The sequence below is a fragment of the Haliotis rubra genome, unplaced genomic scaffold (genome assembly GCF_003918875.1).
Source record: "Haliotis rubra isolate DU_JTF1 unplaced genomic scaffold, ASM391887v1 Scf71, whole genome shotgun sequence".
Lineage (NCBI taxonomy): Eukaryota > Metazoa > Mollusca > Gastropoda > Lepetellida > Haliotidae > Haliotis > Haliotis rubra.
Genome location: NW_025767424.1, coordinates 1,483,260 through 1,501,731, shown reverse-complemented (window position 1 = coordinate 1,501,731; position 18,472 = coordinate 1,483,260). Strand labels below are relative to the sequence as shown.

Sequence of the window (18,472 nt, the reverse complement as noted above, 5' to 3'; positions counted from 1 at the left end):
CGAGTCTGGACCACACAATCCAGTGATCAACAGCATGAGCATCAATCTACGCAATTGGGGTACGATGACGTGTGTCAACCAAGTCAGCGAGCCTGACCACCCGATCCCGTTAGTCGCCTCTTACGACAAGCATGGGTTACTGAAGATCAATTCTAATCCAGATTTTCACGGGTATTAGAATGTTTAGAACTAAAGCTAAAATACAATGATGATCACAGTGGGCGTGCACTATATAACCCACATTAGTCCGGACTAATACAGGCAGTAAGTATGTAAGTGAAATAATGTTGAATGCGACGATGATCTTTATTTCCTCACCTCGCCTTACCCCTAATGAAACTCGATTTTTTTTGTCTAGATGCAAAAATGCATATCAAAATATCAATTAATCTAAAATACAGGACCTAATCTTCTTTAATGTAACTATGGTTATGAGAGAGTGCTATGTATTTTAATCTCCGAGTGTGAGTTCTTCCATCTGTCTATCACTATGTGAGTGAGATCTACCTACTGCGTACGTTACCCTCAGGTAGCCACATACCTGTGTCGGGGGATAAGGCGACAGCCTCCACGAACGCTGCAGGTGATGTCTCACCTGCATTAGTTCTGTTTCATACAAGGCTGCTAATATGGCACCCATCTTCCTGTTAGTTGTTCTTTTACAGATAGGATGTGTTCAAAGTCAGGTAAAAGGCGGGTAAGTATTATATATTTTTACGCTAAAAACATTTTAAAAAATGTTTGATTTGAAGCAAAATATATTTCTACAAGAAATAATGCTATTCTGGGACTGATAGGATTATCTGTATGGTGTGTTTTGCGATAAAATATTTAACTAATCTTATTTCGTATTTTTGTTATTGTGTTTTTATAACACTTGTAGTTTTAACACTTTTCTCCATTCAGTATCTTGGAAATCCATTACCCAGACATCGTGCTGGAGACGGACGGAGATGGTAACATCACATTTGGGGTAAGCATAATATCTCCTTGTTCGACACACATATTGTACATCCAGTAAGCTACGGTTATATCGAGTGAGTGATTGAGTGACTATGGTTTTACGCCGCTTTTAGCAATATTCCAACAACATCACGACGGGGGACACCAGAAATGGGCTTCACACATTGTACCCATGTGGGGAACCCGGGTCTTCGGCGTGACGAGCGGACGCTTTAACCACTAGGCTACCCCACCGCCCCGGTTATATCGAACTCAATAACCGTAGTTTGTTATATACTCGGCGTCATTAATGAAGGGTCAAGCTATTGGTAACACTATTTCTTAAAAGTTGTAAAATCCTCGTTTTTGTTTGAAATATATGCAACTGAATGTTTTACAAACTTTTTTAACAGTATGGGAAAATACATCATGCCGTTGAAATGTCATTATTACGTTCTTTAACGCCCGATACATTCTGTTACAAATGGCGCATTTTTTATTCAAATTGTCAACATGACATTGTTATATCCGTCAGTTCGTTATATTCGTCAGTTCGTTATATCCGTCAGTTCGTTATATTCGTCAGTTTGTTACATCCGTCAGTTCGTTATATCCGTCAGTTCGTTATATTCGTCAGTTCGTTATATCTGTCAGTTCGTTATATCCGTCAGTTTGTTATATCCGTCAGTTCGTTATATCCGTCAGTTCGTTATCCGTCAGTTCGTTATATCCATCAGTTTGTTATATCCGTCAGTTCGTTATATTCGTCAGTTCGTTATATCTGTCAGTTCGTTATATCCGTCAGTTCGTTATATCCGTCAGTTCGTTATAAACGTTGTTTACTGGACCGTGTTTTGCAGCCCCAGATGTCTCCACCCGGGACATCATTAAGAGGTTAAAGTGGAGTGTTCCTGTATTGGTGTATATTATTGTAGATCAGATGTGATGAGTTAAAAGTTAAACGTTAAACCGATTCCATGTGTTACAGGCGGGTTCTTCTGGCAGTGTGTATCTGAGACCTGGAACTGGGGGGACGGTGCTGTATCATGACTTTGATCTCCTCTACTTCATCAAGGTGAGAACACAAAATACATGCAATATACATATGATGATTCACGTTTTACAGATAACAGATTAAATGTTTTATGTGAAACATAACATACGACATACAACATGTAATTTCTGAATATCAATATATAGTATACAGCGCATTACATGTAACGTATGAACAATAATATACATCAGATACAACACATTACATGTAACATTATCAACAATTATACATAAAATACAACACGGAGCGTGTAACGTATGAACAATAGTACATAACATACAACACATTACATGTAGCATTATCAACAATTATACATAAAATACAACATGGAGCGTGTAACGTATGCATTATCAACAACATACATTACATGTAACATTAAACAATATAAATAAAATACAACACGGAGCGTGGAACAATAGTACGTAACATACAACACATTACATGTAACATTATCAACAATGAACAAAAATACAACATGTGTAACGTATAACAATACGTAACATACAACACATTACATGTAATTATCATTATCAACAATTATAATATAAACATACAACACGGAGCGTGTAACGTATGTAACAATCAACAATTATAAACAATTATAAATAAAACAACACGGAGTACAATAGTACGTAACATACAACACATTACATGTACATAACATACAACACATTACATGTAAACATACAACACATTACATGTAACATTATCAACAATTATACATAAAATACAACATGGAGCGTGTAACGTATGAACAATAGTACGTAACATACAACACATTACATGTAGCATTATCAACAATTATAAATAAAATACAACACGGAGCGTGTAACGTATGAACAATAGTACGTAACATACAACACCTTACATGTAACATTATCAACAATTATACATAAAATACAACATGGAGCGTTTAACGTATGAACAATAGTACGTAACATACAACACATTACATGTAACATTATCAACAATTATAAATAAAATACAACACGGAGCGTGTAACGTATGAACAATAGTACGTAACATACAACACATTACATGTAACATTATCAACAATTATAAATAAAATACAACACGGAGCGTGTAACGTATGAACAATAGTACGTAACATACAACACATTACATGTAACATTATCAACAATTATACATAAAATACAACACACGAGCGTGTAAGATATGAACAATAGTACGTAACATACAACACATGTCAACATTACATTACATGTAACAATAGCATTATCAACAATTATACATAAAATACAACATGGAGCGTGTAACGTATGAACAATAGTACGTAACATACAACACATTACATGTAACATTATCAACAATTATACATAAAATACAACACGGAGCGTGTAACATATGAACAATAGTACGTAACATACAACACATTACATGTAACATTATCAACAATTATACATAAAATACAACACGGAGCGTGTAAGATATGAACAATAGTACGTAACATACAACACATTAGAAGTGGAATCCTGAAATTGCCTCCTTTTGATCTGAGCCACTTTTCGGCCTGAGGATCTGTGAGGTTTTGTTTCCCGATTCATCAGTGAGTGGTGCTAAGAACCAGTCACGGTGTTAATTGACGCGCCTCCCTGCGATGTCGGATTTTTGGGAAGCAAGTGCATGACCTCGGTGACCGGAGACCAGCCTCACGGAGATGAAGTCCTACACATTGGGATACCAATGCATGCCAGCCTTACGGGAGACGATTAAATGCCGTCGAAGTAGAAACGCTAACGCCACTCGTTCCGTAGGTTACTTCTGAGTGTGGTGACAGACATTAAATGAAGACGTAATGATGCCACGGGAAGCCCCTCTTCTCGCCCGCTCTGTGGTCTTCTCGCCCGCTCTGTGGTGGAACGCTGTCGACCACCTGCATGCCGCGGAGTAGCTGATCCAAGCTCATCACGTTTTGGCTGATGCCATATTAGGCGTCTGCAATGTGACGTTGTGTTTCAAACTAGATACCTATGCATATGCTTAATTTTTCGGTCGTCAAACAACGTCTTTGACGCTTAGGGGTATAAGAGCATTCAGTTATTTCAACCATCAGTAAAAATGTCTGTTTTGCTTTCTGTTAATTGACTTGCAACGATTCTGTCCAGATACTACCAAACACATATTTTTAGGGCATCGTGCACATTTTGCCCATGGCGGCAAGTCAATGTGCGTCCACCATTAGAAATGAGCTACTTTAACTTTTTTCAACCACTGTGTTCTTTGACATTTTTCTTTCAGTTTTGTTGGATGAATTTTGAATGTTATTTAACTTGATATGTATATTATGTAAGTCATATATTGCGTCATCTTTTCTCAGCACAACTGGCTCTTGTACGCATATAGACTAAACAATAAAATTGTTCTGTAGTATGATACTTGTATATCAGAGGTCTCTTCCAGATCATGCAGAGTTTCCCGCCAGTTTGGGGCGTCCCGTCAGCTGTTGGCTTCTTCGGCAAATACAACGGCGGGGACTACGTCAACATAACGCTCAACGCCAAGGTACCAGGTCATGTCCTCATTCATAATTCATATTTTATGCTATTGCTCTGTTTAAGAGGGTTCCGTGTACAACTGAACGCAGCCATTACCTCGAAATGATATCTATGACCATACGACTTCCATTGCCCTCTGCTCATCTGTTCGCATTGTTCTATTAATGAATTCAAACTGTCTCTTGAATTCCTTACAATAGTTCCTTCACAAATCTATTTTTCTATATACGTTTCTCCTTTACTATTAACCTACACACGATTAAATAACACAAAATTTAGTTTCTAGGACATCTAGCAGTGAATGGGTATCGGAGGGATGAGATATGACTGTTGAGGTTCTAGCGCCTCACAGGCAACTTCGGTTGTAGTGCACACTCATCCATTGGGCGGGATAATAATGTTAGCGCTTTGAGTGAGTGAGTGAGTTTGGTTTTACGCCGCTTTTAGCAATATTCCAGCAATATCACGAAGGGGGACACCAGAAATGGGCTTCACACATTGTACCCATGTGGAGAATCGAACCCGGGTCTTCGGCGTGACGAGCGAACGCTTTAACCACTAGGCTACCCCACCGCCCCTGTTAGCGCTTTGAGCGTACTCCTTGTACATCATAGCTAGCGCAATATACATACATACATACATACATGTATACATACATACATACATACATACATACATACATACATACAGACACATACATACATACATACATACATACATACATACATACATACATACATACATACATACATACATTATTTTTGTAGTATTGTATATTAGTATAGCTATTTCATGAATGTAGCAGGTACCTCATGACGACGATTAAGAGGATAATAGGTGTGTCCAGTCATATTTCCAGGCTAGTCTTGATGCTAGTGACCACCCTAACAATATATGAATCAATATCTGTTTAGGATCCGGAAGGGGAAGAACTGCTCTACACCGTCGTTGCCGGTGACCTTCCAACCGGTATTGTCCTTGACCCCAGAAAAGGTGTCATCCGGGGCTTTGCTCCCGACGAAAACGCATATTACGTTGTCACAATCCGGGCATCTGACAATCAACACAAGCATGCTGATGCTGTCTTTCGGTTTGAGACGAAAGGTATTTGTTACTGTCAAAAAAATATACAGTTAGTTATTTGGGGATTTAAGTAATTGTTGGTCACTGGTTAATATCAATGGAAAACGACAACGCAAGAGAATGATCAGTCTCGATCCCCACCCCTCTTTTTCTGTCCTTGAAGTTTATTAAATGACCATAGAAACTATCGTGAAAATGAAGAGTGCACCCCCACTTTCTCAATAAGCTGTATCCGCCCCTGCTGTGTTATAACCGGTACTTACGACGGTCGTAGAGTTACGACCGCTTTGTGACAAGTGGCCCTGGTGTTGGCGTGTTTATAAACAAGTTGTCTGATTCGGGGTTTCCGACGTTTTTCTCAATATTCCGATCCGCCCGGAGAGCGGAAGGTCGCGGGTTCGATCCCCGACCGCGTCATACCAAAAGACGTTAAAATATGGTACTCGTTGGTCCCTGTCTGGCGTTCAGCATTAATGGGTACAACAAGGACTGGTCGGCTCGGAGTCAGTATAATGTGTCTGAGTGGGGTATTCATGCTTCACTGCGGCATGGTATCTCAGTGGGCTAGCACTATAAAACCAGCTTCAGTCTGGGCTAGTACAAGCAGCCGCACATACACATACACACGCATGCACGTCGTCATATGAGCGAAATATTCTCAAGCGCGACGTTAAACCCAATTTCACCTCACCTCACCTCACCTCACCTCAATATTCCGACAATATCACAGCGGGTAAAACCAGAAATGGGCTTCACACATTGCACCCATTGTATTCTCAATTTTGATTGGAGACGTGATGCAATGTCATATGAACTATAAGGTGTGTGGGTTGGGTTCAACGTCGCTATGAGCATTATTCCTGCAATATCACGGCGAGGGACACCAGATATGGGCTTCACACATTGTACTCATGTTGGAAATTGAACCTGGGTCTTTGGCGTGTCGTGTCGTGGCGCTTTAACCTCTAGGCTACCCCCACCGTCTCGCGTGTTTACGAAAGTTTATCCCCCCTTCAGATACCGACAGATGCAAGCTTCTGACACCGTGTGAGAACGACGGACATTGTGAGGATAGGAATGGCTTCTACAAGTGCAACTGTGTCGGGGTCTTCGGTGGCACGAATTGCGAGAAAGGTGAGCGTTAATGCCATCATATACATACAGTTTAGGACCGGTCTCCCTCTCACTACTGAAACTGATACATATTAGTAGATAATTAGGATAGCCTTAGCATTGAGCATTCACGATTGTGAAACGAAGTCCCGGATTTGTTGGGATAAATGGAGTGGTCATTTTGTGGTATGATGAGCTTCGTCAGTGATATTCTTGGCCATTTTCCATTATTATCCTTTTTTTGTATGTGTTGATTTGGCAAAAGCAAAATTGAAAACACGTCCCAAGAAATATTCATAAACGACTCAAGAGGAATGTAAGAACTTGACTATAGTTGATCTGCCATGGCTGATGGGTACTGGAACACCCAACTTTCTAATTGTAGGTGTTCTTTGAGGTGTTTTGAGTAGAAGACCTCACGTCTTTGGAATTATCATTCTCTATCAATTGCCAGTGTCCCACATGGGTTATATTCATGTCTCATGTCTCCCTCAGCATGTAATGAAACATCATTCGGGGTAGACGCCCATCACAAGCTCATCCCCGACGCACAGATGTCTGCGTATCGGAGTCAAAACACCAGCTTTGCCTCTGATGGCCGTCTGAACGGGAAGGGGTGGTGTGGGATAGACCAGCGCTCCTGGCTCCAGGTGGATCTCGGTAACTATACTACTACTACTACTGCTACTACTACTACTACTACTACTACTACTACTGCTACTACTACTACTACTACTACTACTACTACTGCTACTACTACTACTGCTGCTGCTACTACTGCTGCTGCTACTACTGCTGCTGCTACTACTACTACTACTACTTCTGCTACTACTGCTGCTGCTGCTGCTACTACTGCTACTACTACTACTGCTACTACTGCTTGCTGCTGCTGCTACTACTACTACTACTACTACTACTACTCTACTACTACTACTACTACTACTACTACTACTACTGCTGCTACTACTACTACTGCTACTGCTACTACCGCTGCTGCAACTATTACTTACAATTACTACTAACTACTACAACTACTACTACTATTACTGCTGCTACTATTACTGCTACTACTACGACTGCTTCTATTTTCTTGGCTGCTACTACTACTACTACTACTACAACTATTATTGCTACTACTACCCCTGTTGCAACTATTATTGCTAATACTACTACTTGCTGCAACTATTATTGCTACTACTACTACTACTACTACTACTACTACTACTATTTTATGTAATTCCTTGTCTTCGCTGCAACCAAATAAATACTCACCTCAATCAAACTCATTTGGGTTTTTGCCATACTACTTACCTTTGATCTCTAATATGAGAAACTAAGAAAGACTGCTGCTAGAACCTCTCAATATACTGCCATACACCAGCTATTTGCTTTTGTGTGTACTACTACGCGTAATTTGTACTACTTCTACCCCTGCTGCAGCTATTGCTACTATTGCTACTACTACTACTACTACTACTACTACTACTAAATACTACTACTACTACTACTGCCAACTATTATTGCTACTACTACTACTACTACTACCCTGCTGCAACTATTATTACTACTACTACTACTACTACCCTGCTGCAACTACTACTACTACTACTACTACTGCTACTACCATTACTACTACTACTACCCCTAACTATTATTGCTGCTACTACTACTACTACCGCTTTCTCTACTACTAATACTCCTCCTGCTGCAGCTGCTACTATTACTCCTACTACTGCCAATACTACAGCTTCCACTATTATTTACCAGGGGCGTAGCTACCATTATAAAACAAAGCCCGGGCTTACACTTGATTGTTGTTAAAAAGGTTTGGCAAGCCCTCAATACTATCTAATTAAGACGGTTTGCAAGCTATCTAGCTTACACGAAGAAATTGGCTTGCTGCGCGCCTGTTTCCGACTATTGGTGCCACTATGATTGTTTTGTTGTCTCTGTTAGTATGTAGTTCAAAGTGTTAAAATGAATAAATGTGAAATCTACTCACTCACGAACCCACTACCACAACTATTACAGCTCCTTATAATGTTATCCCCCAAGGTCAGCTGAGGCTCGTCCACCGCATGTTGATGGAGGGGATCACAACCAACCTCTACACCGGTCTCTACCAGCTGCAACACAGCAGGGACGGTCACTAACTTCCTCAACTACACACAGGCACCTGCAGCAAACTCCACAGCCTCACCCGTCGTCCTGGTAAGACGTGTTCAGTGAGTGAGTGAGTGAGTTTAGTTTTACGTCGCACTTAGCAATATTCCAGCTATATGGCGGCGGTCTGTAAATGATCCAGTCTGGATCAGACAATCCAGTGATCAACAGCATGAGCATCGATCTGCGCAATTGGGAATCGATGACATGTGTCAACCAAGTCAGCGAGTTCCATGCGGCAAGCCAGCATAGTATCTATGCCACAGGCCAGAAAAATGTGACGATTCGTCACATCTTGCACCGTCCATTCAATATAATTTACATATTTCTCGACTCTTTTATTTTTGACGAGTCTACACAACTAATTAAACATCTTTGATAGAATGGTTTAGTTTCATTGAGAAATTATCCTAAAACATGTAACACTATTTCGATTTGCGTAGCGATCCTTTGTTTACATTGGTTGTACGGCTCCACGTCCTGTCATCGAAGCTGATGGAGAGCAAACGATGCAGACAGTTTGATATCTAAATACTGTCATAGACCTTACTGTCGCAGTTGTGGAAGAATATATATGTAACAATGTAAAACATTATGAAGAGAGCGCCGAAAAGCTTTCGTGAGTCCAGTCTCTTCTTATTATGAATAAGCGCGTTTGATTACAAACAAGAGAAAAGTCCGGTCACGTGATATGCAAATTAGCCTGTGGCAGTGATGTTATGTTAAGTCATCGCTGTGCCGGAGTGTGTCTGACTGACTGACTGAGTTTGGTTTTACGCCGCTTTTAGCAATATTCCAGCAATATCACGGCGGGGGACACCAGAAATGGGCTTCACACATTGTACCCATGTGGGGATTCGAACCCGGGTCGTCGGCGTGACGAGCCAAAAAGTAAATAAAACAAAACAGTCAAATTAACTTTCTCGATTATTTTGTTACAGAAGATGGAGGGCAACAGTACGGTAACAGAGACGCTGTTACCCACAGTGCTGACCACTCGCTATGTACGTTTCCTGCCCCTCAGCTACGGCACGGGTTTTATCCCTGCATGAGAGTCGACATATTCGGCTGCGACATCTACTACTAGCCATACATAAACCATGTCAGCACAGAGCTACAGATTAAACTGATAACCGTGTAACCCATGATCTTGTTGTCCTTCCTGGCGATAACATTGCAAAACATTTTCACAAAGCTCGCCGTAATGTTTTTCGACAGAGGCTTAATTGTACGTGAGTGAGCGAGTGTAATAAGAAAAAGAATATAAATAAAGATGATGATGATGATGATGATGATGATGAGGACATACAGGACACTAAGAAATGGGGGCGGTGGGGTAGCCTAGTGGTTAAAGCGTTCGCTCGTCACGCCGAAGGACCGGGTTCGATTCCCCACATGGGTACAATGTGTGAAGCCCATTTCTGGTGTCCCCCGCCGTGATATTGCTGGAATATTGCTAAAAGCGGCGTTAAACCAAAATCACTCACTCACCCTAAGAAATGTTCTAACGAGTTGGCCGCCTCCGTGGTGTAGTGGTTAGTGCGTCCGCCCGGAGAGCGGAAGGTCGCGGGTTCGATCCCCGACCGCGTCATACCAAAACACGTTAAAATATGGTACTTGTTGGTCCTGTCTGGCGCTCGGCATTAATGGGTACAACAAGGACTGGTCGGCTCGGAGTCAGTATAATGTGTCTGTGTGGCGTAAGAACGATGTTACACGATCTGTATTCTCAACAAACATCTGTTGTGCATCCAAATGATATCATGGAGATAGCTTCCTGTTTGTATTTCCAGAAAGACTGATAAACTCACTTGAATATAAACACGCATTACTATCTTGTTGTTCATTAATAAACATACTGAGGGGAAAAAGAAAGTACACGCCTACGTTTGAAAATTGCTGAAAAAATAACAAACAAGAAATGGTCATTCAACATTGATGTAATTGAGGCGGATATCTAGTTAGGTCTAGACCTCAACTGTCCAGTGTTTTCAACCTAGTAACATTTTGATAAGGTTGGGATTTTATTATTTTTTGGAGCAAATCCAGTTTTCATGTGTTTACATATACTAGTCATACGGAGAAGCCTCAAATGTAGTGTGTGATCTCATAATCCTCATGGATTTTTCAATTTTTTCATCAAATATGATGTCTGCACTACGTCACCACTGCTGTACATAACCCGGGTTCGAATGCCTACATGGGATCATTTTGTGAAACCAGTTATTGATCTCAACTGCCGTGTTATTGCTGGAATATTGCTACAAGCTGCTTAAAACCATACTCACTCACTCATGTGATGCAGGTTTATTCGTATAAATCCAATAATACGCTAATAATACTGAACATCCAAGAATCAAACACCAGCCTTGGATTCGAAACTACGGCCAAAGGACCTTGGCGCTCATAAGGGACACAAAGTAACCCTTTCACCATTCATACGAAAATAAGATTGCATATGTTTGTTTCAGCAGCATTACAGCTGTACGATGTTGTTGGTAAACAAATCGAATCTTGTCTAGTCTAGGGTTAAAGCGTTGGCTCGTCACGCCAAAGACCCGGGTTCGAATCCCCACATGGGTACAATGAGTGAAGCCCATTTCTGGTCCCCGCCGTGATATTGCTGGAATATTGCTAAAAGCGGCGTAAAACCAAACTCAGTCAGTCAGTCTGAGCAAGAGCATTTTCCACTGTACCTCAGACGTTTTGAATACTGCTCGACATTAAAGGGAAGTTGACAATTGGGACGTTTAAATCAACCATACAGCCTTGTGGAGAGATTTTGACTCTGAATCTTTATGCATAGATCTAAATATGAAACAGCTGAGGCGGTCTCACTTGTCGCCTTGATTTCTTCGCAAAGGCAACGAATTCAAGCGCCGTAGATGACCGGGTCACCCAAGAAAGAAGGCAGCAATTAAAACATTAATCATGTTTATTCTATGCGAAGATCTAGTACAAGTGACATCCCAGCAACTCCACTCTCATGTTTGGCATGTAGGACTTGTTCCAGTCTGTAGGCACCAGTCTCACGTAACGGGTCAGCAGCGGCAATGTCCTGCCGGGGTAGCTGGTGACCACTGCAGCCGAGGTCGACCCTACAAGTTCCTGCAAGAAACGTTAATATAGTTAAGTGAGTGAGTGAGTTTAGTTTTACGCCGCACTCAGCAATATTCCAGCTATATGGCGGCGGTCTGTTAATAATCCAGTCTGGACCAGACAATCCAGAGATCAACGGCATAAGCATCGACCTATGTAATTGGGAACAAGATGACATGTGTCAACCAAGTCAGCGAGCCTGACCACCCGATCCTGTTAGTCGCCTCTTACAAGCCATGGGTTACTGAAGATCAATTCTTCACGGGTTGTCTCATTGAGTAAATTCTATTGAGCCGATACGATACCTCCCTGTGTGAATTCTGCCAAACTCCATAACATCTCATAAAAGAGTGAGTGAGTATGGTTTTACGCCGCTTTTAGCAATATTCCAGCAATATCACGTCGGGGGACACCAGAAATCGTCTTCGAATCCTGGATGGGACTCAACCCAACAAAACTACAAGAATCTGTACTTTACTAAGAAAGTGTAATCCCAAATAACATATGTTGCATTTGACCGCTTGGCAAGGTGTAATCATGGTGTTTTAAATACAGATCTGAAATTCCTAAAAACACAACAACCTTGTAAGTAAATTGATGCTAAGTATCCCGGTACTGAACGCAGTTACCTCCACGACGCCGCTGAAGGGGTTGGTGTAGTTGTGGAAATGACTGCCGTCGAGGCTGTACTGGACTAGGTACTTGGAGGTGTAGTAGTTGCCGTCTTGGCCTTGCATCTGCACGCCGTGGATCAACGTCTGGTTGCCTAGCAACATAGAAGAGTGTACTGAGAGACGGTCCAATAATTTGTTATACCTGGTCAGATATTGACTTGGCGAAGGGTTTAGATCACCTGGAAGTCCGGAACTCTCCCAAAGTCATAAACAACAGACCGTACTCTCATCTGACGTCAACTTGGCGAGAGTTTAGCTCACCTAGATCGATCTGGAGCCAGGAGTGCTCCCCAACTCCGAACCATCCCTTCCCTCCGATCCTTCCGTCGGATGCGCTGTACGTAGTGTAAGTGAGGTACGCCGACATTTGAGCATTATGGACCGTCTTAACACTTTGAGACACTCCAAGAGCGTTACCTGTGCAGTCTGAAATGGACAAATACATAAATCATAAGGGTACAACACAAGGTTGCCAAGACATTGAATATCTCTCGGTGGTAATATTTCTCTATCAAGATATAATCAGGGATTTCTGGAGATATTACGTCTATCCACAAAGTCGTCATCCCATTATAGGAACATACTCAGCTCGCACAGTTTCCCGCCATAGGGATGGAGACAGTCACATCGGAATGTTCCTTTGTGTTCTTCACAGGTGCTCTCGTGCAGGCACGGACTGTCCATGCAGACATGGGAATCTGGAAATACATACAATTACAATATTAATGTAGAGCATTCATAAAAAAACATTTGCACATTACACTCTAAATAGACTTTCCAGGATTAAAACAATTGTGAACAAGTTAAAATTGGCCAATCTTGAAATCGTGAGCGAGTATGATTTTACGCCGCTTGTGGCATTATTCCAGCAATATCACGGCGGGGGATACTCGGGTGGGGTAAAGAACCCGGGTGTTTGGCGTAACGAGGGGACGCTCTAACCACTTGGCTACCCCACCATCCAAAATGTTGAAATCGGGTAACAGGAACCAAAGCTACATTACTTTTGACAGCAATTTTGAAGATTGCGTCTGCGAAGGCACCCAGGGTATTGGTTACGCGGACCGTCACGACGTAGGTGGCGTCAAGGTCGGGGGCCACACCCTTCAGTTCCCCAGTGAGAGGGTCCAGACTGATCCCCACGGGGAGGTCCCCAGCTATCACGGTGTACGTCATGCCACGATCCTCGGGATCCTGCAAAGGTCAGGGGAGTAGATATCTCATTGATCACCATCAGAGCAATAAAACAGACTGAGTGCTGACAGATCCACTTGCATTTCTTAATAAGAGTAAGTGAGTGAGTTTAGTTTTACGCCGCACTCAGCAATTTTCAAGCTATAAGGCGGCGTTCTGTAAATAACCCGATCCCGTTAGTCGCCTCTTACAACAAGCATGGGTTACTTGATGGTTCATTCTAACCCGGACCTTTACTAAAGACCAAAATACAATGTTTCATGGTGGCGGAAAACGACACATACCAAAAATCGTTTTTCAGTGGAGATGTACTTGTTTCAGGTATTATACTTGTGGTTTTGACCTTGAGTTTAAAGTAATTCGGCTAACTGGTTAGCCTAACAAGTCTTTTATGACGTCTCTATTTTTGGTCAAATTAAGATTTAAAGTTTATAATTTTCTCTTTAACCAACTGCTTAAAAATCGGCATATTCCTTTTGCCTAAAATTAATACTAGGGAGATCATTCGTCCATCTGCCTCTCATTTTCAACAGCAGGAATGTTAAAGGTGAAAGCTTAGAAATAAACACATTTCGTTTGTATGTTGTCTTAAGCTATATGCTATATAGCGGTTTCCTGCAAATGATCGAATACGGAGCAGACAATCCAGTGATCAGTATCATGATCATGGACCTTTCCAACTGAGATACGATGACGTGTCAACCACGTCAGCGAGCCTGACAAGCATGGGTCATTGAAACTATTTCTAACCTTGATCTTCGCGGGTAGAATATACACATTATTGCATTTTGTTTAACTACATTCCAACGTATGGCATATACTTGGATCTGATGGCACACAGCTGTCAGAATTCACATAGTGACAGGAGATACTAATATAGTGATTAGATAAAGTCATGGATCAGACAAACAGCAAAAAAAGAAAACTTTAAAATCCCCCTACCTTCGCGTGGATGAAAGCTGATATTTTTTGTAGTCCCAAGAAGGATCCAACGTAGCCGTATGTCCCATAGTCGTCCCAGATAGGAGGGGTGGCGTTGACCAGCTGAATGGCACGGGGGAAGTGCATCATGACAAAGATTGATTTGTTTAATGAACAACACATAATGTGTTTTCACATATCCACAGCTATGTACAAGACTATGGACAGAAAGTTTTACTATGTAATTAAACGGACAGGCTATCCCACAACTTCACGGCTGATGGTGGGGTTCTTCTGAAAAAGCCGTCATGCACAGAAAGAACTGAAATGCTTTATGTGTTCAACATCCCACTCAGGAAAATTCCACTTATATGGCGGCGGTCTGTAATTAATCGAGTCTGGACCAGACAATTCGGTGATCAACAGAATGAGCATCGATCTACGCAATTGAGACACGATGACATGTATCAACCAAGTCAACGAGCCTGACCACCCGATCCCATCAGTCGCCTCATACGACAAGCTTGGGCTGCTGAAGACCAATTCTAAAACAGATGTACCTACCCTGATGATCTTGAGGAGGTCGACGTTCTTGTAGTAGACGGTGTGGCCATCAGATGTGATGATCGACACGTTGCCAGGCATCTGGGCCTGATACAAAACAAGTATTTGTCGTATTATCTTGTATGTGTGTGATCATACGATAACATTTGTATTCATTTCTTGTACTCGTCTCTGAAAAAAGCCCCTCCAAAATTGTTAGCTCCTTATAACTGTGTCCAAACTGCACCCGTTTACTTTAATCCCTGTAGGATTTCACATTGGAATTGGCCCAAAGGAAAATATGCCTTGTGTAAGAAGTTAGTTAATGAATTGGCTGCTCATAGCTATTATAAACAATACGACCGCCTCCGTGGTGTAGTGGTTAGAGCGTCCGCCCGGAGAGCGGAAGGTCGCGGGTTCGATCCCCGACCGCGTCATACCAAAAGACGTTAAAATATGGTACTTGTTGGTCCCTGCCTGGCGCTCGGCATTAATGGGTACAACAAGGACTGGTCGGCTCGGAGTCAGTATAATGTGTCTGAGTGGGGTATTCATGCTTCACTGCGGCATGGTATCTCAGTGGGCTAGCACTATAAAACCAGCTTCAGTCTAGGCTAGTACAAGCAGCCGCACATACACATACACACGCATGCACGTCGTCATATGAGCGAAATATTCTCAAGCACGACGTTAAACCCAATTTCACCTCACCTCACCTCACCTCACCTCACCTCACCTATAAACAATACATATTCAAAAGGCAAGAGGCATTACAAATGGGTTTCACACACTGTGCCCATGTGGGGTTTCGAACCCGACCTTCGGCGTGAAGAGCAAACTTGGCTTTCCCAACATTCATATATTTTGATAATCTTTCTTAATCATATAGTATCCTTGCATATATAAATCAACGTTGGCGCAACCAGAAGTTCCAGGGTTTTTTTTGCCATTCTAACCTCTAACGTCATGCTTCCGTTCGATCCGGTGACGAATTCCATACTCGGAAAGCGGTCAACGATGGGCGTAAACCTACAATAAATAGTTTGTGACTGTTACTCTTCTAAATAAATTCATTATTCGTCCACAAAAAGCAGCACATGAATGTTTACAACTCATACATAACAATACGACTTTGTGTAAGGGCTCGTTTAACCTGAAACCTGGCGCAAACTCTAGGTTCCCAACAGAAGACCGATTGGTACATTGTATTTCAAAAACTGCAAGTCCGAGTATTTTGGCTTTTGTTGCCTAAAGTTCAGTATTAAATTCCACGTTAGAAAGTCTTGCATTAGGCAGGGACAAACCAAGGACTGACTGACTGAGTATGGTTTTACGCCGTTTTTAGCAATATTCCAGCAACATCACGGCGGGGGGACACCAGAAATGGGCTTCCCACATTGTACCCATGTGGGGATTCGAACCCGGGTCTTCGGCGTGACAAGCCAACGCTTTAACCACTAGGCTACCCCACCGCCCCACAAACCAAGGATCATTATCGAGGCTATGGGAGTCGACCCAACAACCAGCTGTTCCTGGCAGCTAAGGGACATAACTCTGCACAACAACGCGCGTTAGACACTAGTTCACTAGTGTCCGCCTTGAACATGTGAGTGAGTGAATGAGTTTAATTTTACGCCGCACTCAGCAATATATGGCGGTGGTACCCGTGAAGGTCCGGGTTAGAATGTACCTTCAGTAACCCATGCTTGTCGTCGATTAACGGGATCGGGTGGTCAGGCTCGCTTGCTTGGTTGACACATGTTATCGGTTCCCAATTGCGCAGATCGATGCTCATGCTGTTGATCACTGGATTGTCTGGTCCAGACTCGATTATTTACAGACCGCCGCCATATAGCTGGAATATTGCTGAGTGCGGCGTAAAACTAAACTCACTCACTCACTATGGCGGTGTAAATAATCGAGTCCTGACCACAAAATTCAGTGATCAACAGCAAGAACATCGATCTACGCAATTGGGATACGATGACATGTGTCAACCAAGTCAGCGAGCCAGATCACCCGATCCCGTTATCGTCGACCTCTACATTCTACCCGACAACCACCGCCATATATTGCTGGTGCGGGTTGCTGGACACCATGGGTTGCTGAAGATCAATTCAAACCCGGATCATCGCGGTTGCTTGAACATGTAGTGAATACTATGTTACTTGAGGTGAATATACGTTAGTATAGAAGTTACTATGAGACACATCACCTAATTTGTCATGATATACTGTAAATGAATAACAAATCTTACTGGCTCGCTCCATTGACAGATAAAACAACTGCAGCCAGGAGACATGTCGAATACCACGCGGACGCCATTTTGAAATGTTCCGTGATGAAAATGCTACACCTTGCACTCAAATTTCTTGTGATTTTCTTGGTACTTCAAACGCAAGCCTATCGTCATCCCTTTCCTTCTGTGTCATATTTCATCACCCTTTCGTATCTTAGCAAGGTAAACGCGCATCAAAGTTATCATTTTGGACTTAACACGTAACCAATTTGTTAGTCCATCAGTCCGCTGTAGGCAGATAATTCAGCCGGAACTACTTTCTGGGGTCGTAGTTTATCACGCGCTGTCTGTGGTGACTTTTTTTTCAAGGTGAAAATTGTTGTGTTTCTGAGACGTGTGAAATGTCACTGGACCTTCCCAGCACTCATTGTGTCGCGACAGAAGTACCCGGGTTTTATATCACATCCCTTCCGTTTCTCAAAACTTGGAACTTGAAAATATTGCGCTCGTGTTACCATCATGGCGTCTTTAATGTTGTTTGTTGCTGTCGTCTGCCAAGTTCTTCGCATCGCTGGTACTGCGTGAGTCATATGCTATTGTTTCCCGCTTGGACAAATCAAAGTACAAATGAATAATGTATATATTTAATAGTGAAAGTACATAAAAATGTCAGCTTCAAAATATGATCAAACTAATTTTATACGCAATGTTTAAACGGATTTTTTCCTGCATTTACAATAATTATCAAAATAATCGATTTACCTTTGGGCTTTGTGATTAGGCTGTTCACATGTGATACATGTGGTGTCCAAGTGACTATGTTCGAAATATGCCACGGTTACCCAGCAGTCAATGGGTACCCGGTAGGATGGTTGTTATCCTTCTAGCGCCCAATGGTCAGCTTGGAGCACACTGGTCCACTGAGCAGGGT

The 18,472-nt window shown here is 42.1% G+C and overlaps 2 protein-coding genes across 2 annotated transcripts; one reads left to right on the top strand and one right to left on the bottom strand.

Moving 5' to 3' along the window:
* Positions 1-629: 629 nt before the first annotated feature.
* On the top strand, positions 630-10,012 carry LOC124259128. The gene is made up of 9 exons (XM_046693222.1): positions 630-697; positions 907-973; positions 1,931-2,017; positions 4,418-4,519; positions 5,427-5,616; positions 6,613-6,729; positions 7,204-7,368; positions 8,764-8,919; positions 9,813-10,012. The coding sequence occupies exons 1-8, from the start codon at positions 630-632 to the stop codon at positions 8,859-8,861; spliced, it is 894 nt and encodes a 297-aa protein (XP_046549178.1). The 3' UTR covers positions 8,862-8,919; positions 9,813-10,012.
* A 1,776-nt stretch (positions 10,013-11,788) lies between these two features.
* On the bottom strand, positions 11,789-18,415 carry LOC124259109 (EGF-like repeat and discoidin I-like domain-containing protein 3). The gene is made up of 9 exons (XM_046693203.1): positions 17,560-18,415; positions 16,259-16,331; positions 15,324-15,410; positions 14,781-14,882; positions 13,649-13,838; positions 13,229-13,342; positions 12,906-13,070; positions 12,600-12,736; positions 11,789-11,979 (listed from the first exon to the last, which is right to left on the bottom strand). Exons 1-9 carry the CDS (start codon positions 17,625-17,627, stop codon positions 11,824-11,826), a joined length of 1,092 nt encoding a protein of 363 aa, XP_046549159.1. The 5' UTR covers positions 17,628-18,415; the 3' UTR covers positions 11,789-11,823.
* Positions 18,416-18,472: the final 57 nt, after the last annotated feature.